General features: G+C 36.7%; 1 protein-coding gene across 3 annotated transcripts; it reads right to left on the reverse strand.

Moving 5' to 3' along the window:
• Window positions 1-1,440: 1,440 nt before the first annotated feature.
• Window positions 1,441-6,296, reverse strand: LOC103334851 (Protein phosphatase 2C family protein). Of its 3 annotated transcripts, none has more exons than XM_008237827.2 (5): window positions 5,851-6,296; window positions 4,923-5,361; window positions 4,146-4,513; window positions 3,107-3,343; window positions 1,441-2,037 (listed from the first exon to the last, which is right to left on the reverse strand). In XM_008237827.2, exons 2-5 carry the CDS (start codon window positions 5,239-5,241, stop codon window positions 1,768-1,770), a joined length of 1,194 nt encoding a protein of 397 aa, XP_008236049.1. In that variant the 5' UTR covers window positions 5,242-5,361; window positions 5,851-6,296; the 3' UTR covers window positions 1,441-1,767. The 3 variants fall into 3 exon arrangements, with proteins under 3 accessions (XP_008236049.1, XP_088910037.1, XP_088910038.1); XM_089053911.1 differs by having other exon boundaries at window positions 4,923-5,442; window positions 5,851-6,215; XM_089053912.1 differs by lacking the exon at window positions 5,851-6,296 and adding an exon at window positions 4,616-4,808 and having other exon boundaries at window positions 4,923-5,050.
• Window positions 6,297-12,280: the final 5,984 nt, after the last annotated feature.

Here is a 12,280-nt window from a genome sequence, read left to right on the forward strand (position 1 = left end):
AACCGAGGATCTAGGGAGTGCATCAAAGTTTGCCCTGGATTTTGAGCATGTAAAACCTTTTAACTATTTTATTTCCAACCAAATAATCAGAGACTTGCCACATGCTATTCACAGAATCACACAGAGTGTCTTCCCATTAGTCAAATCTGGCCCAAAACCTAATCAGATTATATGTACTCAGTAATTTTCTGCTACTATTATTTAAGTAACAATATTTGCCTTTGACATATTGCAAGTGGAAGCATGAGGAAGCTTCTTATCTACTTCTTTTTGTGCCCTTAATTCAACTCAATTTTCATTTTAGTCTCCATCATTTTAGTTTTGGCAATCTTAATCATATAGTTATAGTTTGACTTCTAAACAAACTTTAATCGTAAACTACACGTAGAAATTCGATGTGGCAATATACAAATACTACACGTCACGGTATTTCTGTCTTCAAATTTGTTACATTTGTAGGGCTTGATTCATTTATAAACAAAACTACACAGTGAAAATAACCAAAATAGTAACAAAGATCAAAGTAGAAAACAGATCAAACTATTTTGAGTTTTTTTGGGTAAGAAATGTTTTGACTTATTAATGGAGGGATTGTGACCATGGGGCCTTGCACAATTTCTGAGATGGATAGTGTTTTGCAGTTGTTATCTAGCTCAAATCCTGAAGGGCGTACAGTAGTGGCATTGAGTGGTGTGCCTTGGTTGTCTAGGGTTAGATAAAAAAAATGGCAATTAGGTGAGACAAAATATTTTTTTTGTATGTGAGTTGGTGGGAGAATATGCCCTGGTAGGAGTCTGACGAGTGAGAGTAAAAGAGCCTTTCTCTCACCTCTCAACTCCCTACTTCCCTTTTTTCCATATTCATTTTGAAATTCTTGTAGGACCTTAGGTATATTGCACAATAGCTGTATAAATTGTATAGCAGCTACAGCTATAAAAAGCCTATAATTAAAGGCAGAAACTCAGTGATTGCAGATTTTATCAGAGTTTTATGTACAATGCATCAAAGCTCAGGTACATGGCAGCCACAGATGCTCCATGTTTGAAAAGCATTCATTCATATCCTCCTAACGTAATGTGCTATATTTCCAATTAGGAAGCAGGAGAAGCAAAAGTACTTTCTGGAATAGCTGATTATTAATGGTGGAAAACATGCAATAATATGTCGTCATACTTTTGACACTTTATGCATCTTAATCTCAAACATGAGCACTTTCACGCAACGAAAACGTTACTGTGGCGATATCTCAGCCAACCACGCACTACATCCCAGCTAACCACACACTACGGCGATACCCCATCCAACCACGGACTATCACGTAAGATAGTTAAAATACACGGCAATGCGTGATAGCGGGTAATTTTATGTCATGTATCATTGCAATATCTGCTGCATTATAGTGAAGGGCAAATATGAAATAAATACACAAGAGAACAAACATGCAGAGAAAATGGAAGCAAAAACTTAATTTGCCATGTCATACAATTTACAGATCTGAAATTCCAAAAGAAATAAAAAGCAAAACAAGAAAAGGATAAGAACAGGGTCAAGGAAATATAGCTATGATTACTGTCACCTTGAAGTTCTCTTCTCCAGTTCTTTTTGTTGTTGGCACAGAAGCTAAATGCAAGTATTAGATTCCAGTTAAAGTTACAGTGTACATTAAAGAATTGAAGGCCCGCTCCTTGTAATCTGTCTTGGAAGCTACCCCTAGTATTAACACAAGATAATGGTACAACAGAAAAACACACATGAGATACCGTTTGATCAGGTATTGCCAGCTTCCGTCGCTGTAGCATAAGGAGCCAGAGAATTAGGAGGCAGGTTGATTCCACCCCCTCTCACTGATATATTTGGGCACTTCCCCGAAGTAGCCTTGCTCACAAGGTTTGAGTCAAGAAACACAACGATCACGGTTATGTCATCGTGGAAATGACGGCGAACCCCACGGTCAATCTTCTTCAGGTCTGAATACCTCATTTCTCTCTTTTTTGCTGCTTCTTGCAGGGCAGTTTTCACCAGCCTCTTTGCACTTCCCTGCATGTGGTTAGCAAACAAAAGTTAAATTCTCTTCCATAGACGAATGACTTGGGTGCAACATATCATAAAAAGGCATTGTTCAATAAAACATCCATAAAACAGATTGTTAGTATAGAATAGAGGCGGATTCGTATTTCTTTCCCCCAAACCGAAGTTATGAAACAGCGAATAATTTTAGGCTGGTGATTCTCAAACACAGGAGACACAAGGGAAAATGATTGGTTTTAGATGGACTGTGCACATGATAGACTGATAGCTATGTCTAGCAGCACAAGAGCCAATCCAGCTAAATTTACTTGGCCTAAATAGAAAAGTCAGAAATTTTGGGTTTTTAGAACCCAGTTGGGACAAGGTTGAATGATCCCCTGTATCAAAATGCACTGCCTGCTGCATGATATCTAAAAGGAATTTGAACCTAATCCTACAAAAACATGGGCTTACAACGGGATCTAAAATTAAAACGACGACTTCATAGGAGGATCATTTCAAGTATCTCACAAGATGACATAATTTCTCCATATAATCAGCTAAGGAGGCATTATTTACAAAACTGGCTCCACTCTAAAAGATGGATTCTACCCGCAAGACACGTGAGCCAAATTTTCTAATACATACAAGCATTCATTCAATTCAATGTACCAAAAGATCATAAATTTTTTATAACTTGCAGAAAATCCTCAGTTCATGCTGATACAGATCATAACAATATCATGTCATACAAAGGCTCCTCCTGGTAGTGATATACGCACAAATCATGATGATACGGCAATCCTTTGATCTTAAAATAATGTACATAACTTTCTGTGAATCAAAGTTCTAGCATGGAAGACCAACTTAGAGATACCAGGTAAGTTTGTGCAGTCAAAATTTTATTTTCTTCCCCAATATTTTCTCTCATTAGCAAAATAAAATATGGAGATATGAGTCATACATACACTAGCCATAGTTTTAACTCATCAATTGCTTCTTGATTCTACTTTCAGATATACAAATAGTTAATCTATTTTAATGAATATAATCCCTTTATTGTTAGAGTACAAGTATAATATTGAGAAATAAATCTTACACTTCGTGGATGATTTTGAACTATGTCCACTGCTTCCTGATTGCTGAGGTGTTCCCAGAGCCCATCGGATGCAAAGATGATAAACTGATCATGCGGCTGCAATTGGATCGCTGAAATTGCAGGATCAGCGCTCAGTATCGGTCTTTTGATAGGGTCCCGAAGACGAAACTTGGAATACAAAGGCTCCCTGTTAAATTCAGCCTTTTTTAAATACACATCGCCAATGGACCTAGAAATCTGCAAGATGTAAGATTCCCAAAATCAGAGTCAGCATAAAAATGATAAAATGTATCAAGTCAAACCATACAAGGCGTAAAATTGCAAGACTAAAAGTAACCAAAACATTTGTGTAGCATCGTAAGATGTACTATCAATGAGTTTATATTCATTAATGATAAGGTGTCGCCTATGAGTGATCGCACACCTTGTATTATATCTTCCATGGACTGATATTCATCGAGATTTGAGTAATGATCTACCAGAGCTATCACTGGTAATAAAGACGTGAAACCATAACAACTATACAATATTTTCGCCATACATGAATGTTTGAACTTCATTATTCTTTCTCGCACAGTCAGAAACAATCTAGATCAGTAAAATTTTCAGATTATTCAAAGTATGGTAGGTTTATATAGCTTTAGGAAGTACAAGGTCTAGTTTGAGAATTTTCGCCTTCTTGCTCAGCAAAGAAAGCAAGGAAGACAAATTTGGAAAGAGCATCAGAAGAAAACTTGATCCCACTTTTAATCCCCTATAAAATCATAAAATAGCCAACAAATGCAGCACAAATGTTGTCCTGAAAACGTAAATGAGGCCAACATACTCTTGGAGGAAGGGGGGGTGGGGAAGTATAGTTAAACTAAAGCACTAGAATTAGGAACTTTTCAGCATGCACTATAGTACTATTAGATTACCTCCGAACACAAGTATTTACAAATACTTGGTCTTGGTGCAAAGAAAGTAGAGGAGTTATTTGAGTGGTATAGCTGCAAAGTACTAATATCAATAACCAATCCTGATACTGTAAAAGAGTTACCTGTATTAGGCCCTTTACACGCCATACATTATGCTTCAAAACTACAATATGTGGATCATCAGGGTGCAAAGACTGCAGCTCCTGTCTCACAGATTCTATACATGCATTGTGCTCTTGTGACAACTGAATAGAGAGCACTTCCCCTGTTGCCTTCACAACTCTCCCCAAAACAGCACGGGAATCACCAAGGTTAGCGATATAAAGAGTTCCACCACAAATAACACCAACAAGGCAGCAGGACCCTACTGCTGCAATCTGCGGTTTCATAGGCCACTGCCTGGTAACTACGGAAAGAAAACCTTCTTCTGTTGCTTGAAATGCTTTTCGTATTACATCCACAGACATGGACTGCTGCTCCGAACTAAATCCTGCACATCAAGGAATTAAAATTTTACAACAGGGAGTTTGTCTATAAATCTAAGCCCATATGCACCAACTGAATTGTAAAATTTACATTCCATATGCTACACCTTTAGCTGTTGATTCAATGCAAAATCCTTGGACTTGAACCTGCCTTTATGGCACATACTCAACTCAATTTGACCGAGACATCATTTTTTAAAACTAAAAAAAAATAATCAACTCTGCAAGGTTCCACATCCTAACTGATGCACCACATAGCTAAACCATGCCCTCTATTGTAAATTTTTGCCCTTCAAATCCCTGACCAATATAAACGCCAAACATAATTTCAAACCAAAAGCCATATAGCCAACAAAGCTTGCTGAAGGAATTTAAAATGTCCAGATTTCCATCAAAAAGTCTAAATCCACTTACTCTTGAGATGCTGAAAGAGGTGTTCATTGATATAGCGTGACGTCTCTGGTCCACCATGCCCGTCATAAACACCAATAAAAGTACCATAGGGGCCAGATTCCTGCGTGCTCAAACTGCCCGACTCAAGCTGACTCTGATCCTCAAGTAAATTATTGGCCTGAACTACAGCCATTGAAAAATCACCATTTATGTGCTGGCCTGTGTCTTTGTACCACAGCAGCCCGTCTTGACGACCCCCCGAATCTGCACCGGTATGAACATATCGATTCGACCTCGGCCGAAAACAGGACCTCAAGAAGTTCATCAACTCTGATAACATCCCTCATCTCATCCAAAATCTCCACATGTAAGAACGACTTTAAAACAACTCCCTCACCCCGAAATCTCAATCGAGTCTAGTATAGTATTGTCCTCTATTTCTCAGCTCAACTATTATACACTACAACAGACATCAACAGCAGAAATACAACAAGATTAATAACTGCACAACTAAAAATCTCTGTCTTTCATTTTATAGAAGCTGCACAATCAGAACCCAACAGATCAAAGGAATTACATAAACAAGCTGCCTTTACAGTTAATTTCATTTGGGAATTGCACAAAAACAGAAGTAATTAGGACCCAATACTCCCAAAACCCATCTTTGTATCCATTTAAAACAAAATACCCATGACCACAAAAGCCGCTGGTAAATAAGAAAAATTCAACAGAAACTTAAATGGGAGGTTTGAAAAAAACGAGTGGTCAAAGTCACTTTTTTTTTATTGTTCAACAAAAGAGTTTGGTCAGCCATTTGGAAATCCAGAAGGTCTACCTATTCACATTGCTAAAAATGAACTTTCTGTTCCACAGATTCCAAAGCCCCAATAATCACAAAAAAGCATTTTTCTTTCTCAAATACCGGCACCAAGAAGAAAAGGGAACTTACCCAATTCCAAATTTGACTGACTCTGCTGGTTGAAACCGCCTGTGTGCTGCAGTTGAAGTTGAAGATCTTGGAAAGAAGAGAAGCTCATGTGGGTATGGAATCATTAGATCTGTGGATCCATGAAATCAAAACAAGGAGCAAGCTTTGGTTTTATATATATCAACTAGTGCTGTGTGGAAGATGACGAGATTGTTGAAAAAGCAGACACAAGTGAATGGGAGTATTCAAAAGGAAGAGTCTTTGTGAAAGAGAAGATTGGGCCAACTGAAAAATTTAAAATTAAAACTCTCTCTCTTTCTCTCTCTTTTTCTCAGCAGACAAGCCCCATAAAAGACCAACAATGGAGAGCTTGAAGCCAGCAAAGCAAAGGTCCAGCGAGGGGCTCCACACCACTATATGCTACAGAGATAGAAAGAGAAAGGAAGAGAGTCAATGAAAGTTAATATTTTGGACAATGATAATGTGTAGGAAAATATTACGGGCATTCCATGAACTGCAGCCCATGTGGCAACACGTGGAAAAGGTCGGGATTTTTATGTGACATGGAATAATTGGTGGTGGTAAAACTTGATTTCATTGGAGAAATTTGCCAAAAAGGAATTTAAGTTTATAGAAAATATTTTTGTGTGACACTATTTATGAATTTAGAGTTACTGTAAAACTATTTAACAATATAACATTGCTCTTGGCCTTCCCTGACTTTACTGCTCCCATCCCATAAACTAAGCCCTTTCTATTAAAAATCTATATAAAAAAGACAGTCTAAAATAGGTGAAGTTTAAATCATTAGTTTATGAACTTTTCGAAAAGAATGTGCAAATTGATCGTTTGATCTTTTAATCTTTAATCTCTATTTTGTTGGAGGAAGCCGAATTCATAATATTTGTATTTGTTTAAAAAAAAAACCATACTCCCTACCCTTTTTCTTTTTAGAAAACAATTAAATTGTAGCACAGAATTGTTGTACCGCTTAAGGTGACTCTGCTTCCAGGTTACTGCTGGGCGGAGTGACAGAGCCCGCTAATTCTGGTTGTTTACGCCTTCAGAGTTTTGAAGTCCAACCCACAAGAAGTTTTTATCCCATACATGCGTGACTTGAAGAGTTGAGGGGAAGAGGACCAATAGAGTGCCAAGAATTCCAAATGTCAGTCAGAGGTGCTTTACCATGCAACTTTTGGGTGATCATGCTTTCAGAACAATTTTGGAGCTTCCCACTAATGATGCAAATTGCACAAAACAACCTCTGCCCATTATTTTTGTCCATCTTACCGTCATACTTGTAATTCTCCTTTAAATTCATGTGTATTTTGGTTTAAACACCATTCGTTTTTCAAGTTAGGTGGTTGAGAGGTCGAGCTTTGTGTGCGTGACAGATTTATCAGTTGTAAAAATATTATGAAACCTGCTTTGGTTGACAGTCTATCATACACTTTTAAGAAGATAACATTAAAAAAATTACTTTATAACATCAACGATTGATAATCAATCACACATTTTTAAGGAGGCAAGTGCATGTGGAGAGTTATTTGTGAATTTTTTGCAGTCATGAATCATGATATCAAGATTAAGCTTTATGTACTATTTGTGTGGATGTAGTCATTGCAAAGCCTAATTCTTAGGGCATTGTCCTGCACAGTGTCCTACACATATTGGATTTTCTGCTGAGGTGAAATCCACTTCATCCTTTGGTGTTCATAGCCATCTATTTTCGGACCCTACCTTGCTCGAGCCTACCACATACTTCACATAGAAGCTATTTCTTCAGGGTAGGAATTCTAGCATACACAACCCCTCTCCTCTCTTCACAACACGTGTACAAATACTCTTCCCCAATTGGACTTATAAATCCTCTTGCTTTTCCTTTTGATCTCCTTTTGTTCTAAATGAAGCTCTTGTTTTGAAAATATTTATTTTTATTCTTTTGTTTCATGAAAAATGTTTTCTTATCAAATTGTCTCGTAACAAAAATACCTAAATTGTTACTTGATTGTATAGTTCAAATTCACATTGCGACTACATAATCAGTCTATCTAGCAACGTAAATTTGGCAAGATAACATTAGCCTTTGTTTGATATAACAACGTTAATGTACAAAGGATTGCTACAGTTTTATTACGGTGAGGGAAAGGTTTTTGAGAAAGGAAAAGGAAAAGGAAAACTGAGTGCTTGCTAACGTACGCACATAGCACTAGGTGATAAAATAAGGGTTTGTCATTTTCAGGTAATTGGATAAGATGGCATGATCCACCAACTAAATAATGTTTGGTTTCCAGAACTACCGGGTCCATTTTGCAGAGGTCATTTTGGCTCTCCATAGCAGAAAGTTACAGTAACCAGAAAAACAGTGCCCTTTATTTTCTTTTTAGAACTTGTTTTTTTCTATCCATGGACATCCACATGACTTGTCACATTCTACTCAATGTTGGTCCATCTGTACATCTTCATTGTGTCCTGGCACCATAATTTCATTTGTGCCTTTGTTTTGTCCTGGTGGGTAAATAAGATTACAAAATGTGTTGCTCATGGTGCGTCGTTCGGTAACTCTCAGTCGTTGATGGGTTGAGTGATTATGCCATTAGCAGTTCTCATTTCGCATAAGGTAAATATGCCACTTTGAGTAGCTAGCTAAGAACCTAAATACCTTTAATCTGAACTTAAAAACCAGCTAATCAATTGGCCACTTTAAGTGGTTTGAACTGCTCACTTTTCCACTAATTAACAAGATATTGTTCCTTTTTACCATATAAGATATGCTTCTTCCCAATATGCTTTTTTTTTTCCCCACAAAACTGCCTGCCTTTATATATTAATCTACACGTTTTTAAGGAGGACCAACCATTACTTGTTAAAAGAGGATACAAATTAGGTACTAGCTTCATGCAGCAGCCTGCATAGGCTACTCAAAAACGATTTGCCACAAGACCTAACTTTCATCAAACTATTCCTTCCACCATCATAATTAGCAACTGTTTGACAAGTTTGGCATATGAATAAATAAACTATATCCACAGGAGTTTTGCACTAAAGACTACAGATGTGGCACATTTATTCATTGTGGGGGCACCTTTTAAATGTCTATCTGAAATTTCGTATGATCTGAATTTGGCTCATATGGTCATAATTAGTCAAACTCGGCTTCTGGTTAAAATTTCACCACATTGCTGTTTCATGGTCAATAGCACGTTTTCATGACTAGAGAGGCAGGGTAAAATGGCAATCAATGGATTTTCACAGTAGTAAAAAAGAATGGCTGAAAAAGACACATGATCTCCTGCCTGTGCTAAAGACACAAAAGACTTTCTCAGTTCCCCTCCTGTATAGGCCTCTGCTGCCTTCTGCAGACAGGAACAGAAATAAGATGACAGAAAGAATCCAATAGCATTATTTAGCTCAGTAAATCTTTTTTTTACACTGCAGATTAGGTTAAAAACCAGGTAGTTAACAACCCATCAAATTTTACAGTCTTGTAGATGATTTCTTATCATACTCTCATTGCCATATTCAGTGTTTTGGTTTGAGATCCAGATTTCCATTTCAAACCAAAATATGAGAGATGTAGCAGTATGGTTTTTACTTAGAATATGACATGAGTGGATGCATATAACCCTGTAATCTGTTGAGGTTCATCTTTCCCTTTTTTCTATTAGAAAAAAATCCAGATTTCCCATTTTGGGAGAAAAACTTAGTTGCAACAGGGATAACACTGTTTTGTTATCCCCGACCAATAATGTTATGCCACGTAAAAGTGTTATCACGCGTATCATAGCGTTATTAATCGAGAATAACAAAATAGTGTTATCTATGCATATTAGGCCAGCACCATTGACTAGAATCTATTACTGCACTGTGCTGATTTGTCTCTTTCTCTTTATCTCAATGCAAAACCAATTAGTTTGATCCTGGAAGAAGCCTTCCCCAGAATGTGTATGCTGCACAATTATTCAAATCCCTGCATTCTGATGAACCTTATTATATATATTTGTGATAGGCATGCATGCAATGAAACACTAACAGATAAAGTTGGATAAAAAGCAAAGAGAGATATGTCCCTTTACCAAACACTTAAAAATTCAATGTGGACAGGCCAATCTCTATGATTAGAAAAGAATGGCTTGAAATCATTAAATTTGGTTCAATCAATCCCAAAGATCCAGGCGTTGTATTGTATTTACCAGTTGAACGAAATATACAGGGGTGATGGATGGAGAAGGGACAGAGAGGCCGTACAATCTACAGAGAAAATTGACAATCTGGAAGCTTCAAGTTGTTGTGCCATGTGAAGAAGAATAAGACATCCTACCCGCTCTTTGTATTGCAACCCTTCACAATAAAACCAACTGATTGCTTGCAAATAATTTGAGAATCCCTTAAAAAACATGGTCCTACTTTGGATCTCCATACCTCTATGAAAAGAAAGTACAACAATCAAACCCATATGGTTTTGTCATAAATGTATCAATTCCAAGTTGATGGGTAAATCAAGATATATTTTTTTAAGCAAACATGTAGTTATGCCAAATCTGACTTTTGATAAGGCTTTTGATCACAAAGAGTAACTTGGGTTCATAAGGCTCTTGATCAATCAAAGAAATCAAATTCAATGACAGCAAAAATGTAATGACCTATCTATCAGCTATGAAGTCTTGCTATGCCTTATCCCGTATCCCAACCACCAGATATCAACAATATGGATAATGTTCTTCTGAGTCTAGGACTCAAATCTATATAGACTGTCATGTCTCAAATGGAAACAATGAATCTGAGAGAGCCTAGGTTCTGCAGCATTAATGGAGTGGACCATCTATATTTTGGTTTTTTTTCTTTTTTTATAAATATAAAAAAATGTTATGTATATGCATTATTCTTGCTTGCTGGTTCATTGAACAAGGATTAATTATCAGATTAATTATTGCTCTTGTGCCTACTTATGCAGTTGAGAAAAAGCATGAGGAGGGAAGAGCTTGTAGCTGATGTGGTTGAAAACATTTACCCCTATATCCGAGGTCTTACGTTCGATTCTTCCCTCCTCAAGATCACTCGTATAAAACACCAGCCTCAGTTAAAGCCAACCCTGAATAACTCCCACTAGGGTCTCTGCTATTCAATTGGAGCAGATGAATTGGAGCCCTTTTGGCCTTTTTTGATTGTTTCAATGTGGGTGAGAATTGAATTTGATCCCACTTCCATTGTCAATATAGTTAGCAGGACCCAATTGACCAAACTCATATTTTTCTTCTTTTTTGACCGTAGACCCTTACCCCCTATCTTCAATCTCTGGGCCAATCTGATTGGATTTTGATGAACTTGATTCTCTTCTGTTTACATCATTTTGACCACTGACTTGGAATGTATAAACTCCTTTTTCTCTCCAAACTCTCCCCAACTGCCCTATACCAGTGAAAGCTTAGTTTTGAGCTCACAACATGTGAAGAAAAAAAAAGCCATCACTCTTTCTTTGCATGATGTGTGATGTGTCCTCCAAGTAAATTAAACCATGGATGATGTATGCTGTGACATCCACATTGCCTTAATTTTAGGAAATTAATTCTTTTACATTGGAAAATAAAAATAAAAATTATTACAATGGTCAACTTACATGCATAATGAATATATATATATATATATATATGCATGAAAAACGCGATGAATCAGAAAGAAAGTAGTAGAATTTTAAATTTGGAAATCAAAGTTTTTTCTTTTTTTTGGGTTTGTTTTTGTGCTTAAAAATTGATGTTCAAGGTCAGCAAAGAATCTTATATAGGATCATTATTGATATTGTCTGGAAGGTAGTATCTGTGGAGGAAAATTTAAAATCATTTGGTTCATAATCAGTCGTACATTGATGTTCAAGGGTCTGCAGATACGGTTGACAAAGGGTGTGACAATGAATAGTAGACCATCAAACTGAAACACAGAATTGAGTTTTCGAAAGCGATTTTGAGAAAAATAATTCAACCCTTTTTACTGTTTATTTTCTTTATTTTTTCTATAGGCATAGTGTGCTATTTTCTGAGCAGCTTGTGTAAGTTTTATACTATTTGTGCTACATGCATTCTTGAAGAAGTAATTTCCGATCTCTTTCGTATCTGGTAGTTGGAAAGAATTAGGCTCGAAACATCTGTGTGTCGGAATTACAGTAAAAGAAGATTAAACACTTAAGTAACGAGAAGACTGATACTCGATATCAACCAATCACTCTTCAGTCATTTAGTTAAGCACTTAAAATTGCAAGGTGCAAAGTCATTTTCGAACTTCAAGTGGGCAGAGGGAAAAAAGGAAGTCATTATCAAATATGTTGGATTTGATGTTTCATCAAAGACTGAAAATCCCATATATTATAATTTTAAACAATAGATGTATGATCATGTGTTGTAATGATGGTGCGGGCCGGGACTGTCTCTTTGGATTTAAATTTAGGTAAACTTAACAT

The sequence above is a fragment of the Prunus mume genome, linkage group LG6, assembly GCF_029339155.1.
Source record: "Prunus mume cultivar Tortuosa linkage group LG6, ASM2933915v1, whole genome shotgun sequence".
NCBI classification, from domain to species: domain Eukaryota; kingdom Viridiplantae; phylum Streptophyta; class Magnoliopsida; order Rosales; family Rosaceae; genus Prunus; species Prunus mume.

Coding starts and splice junctions, on each gene's coding strand:
- LOC103334851 (XM_008237827.2), bottom strand. CDS start 5,241: ATGTTATCAGAGTTGATGAACTTCTTGAGGTCCTGTTTTCGGCCGAGG. Junction 3,344..4,145: donor GTGTAAAGGGCCTAATACAG/GTAACTCTTTTA, acceptor TACATCTTGCAG/ATTTCTAGGTCCATTGGCGA. Junction 2,038..3,106: donor TTCAAAATCATCCACGAAGT/GTAAGATTTATT, acceptor AACCACATGCAG/GGAAGTGCAAAGAGGCTGGT.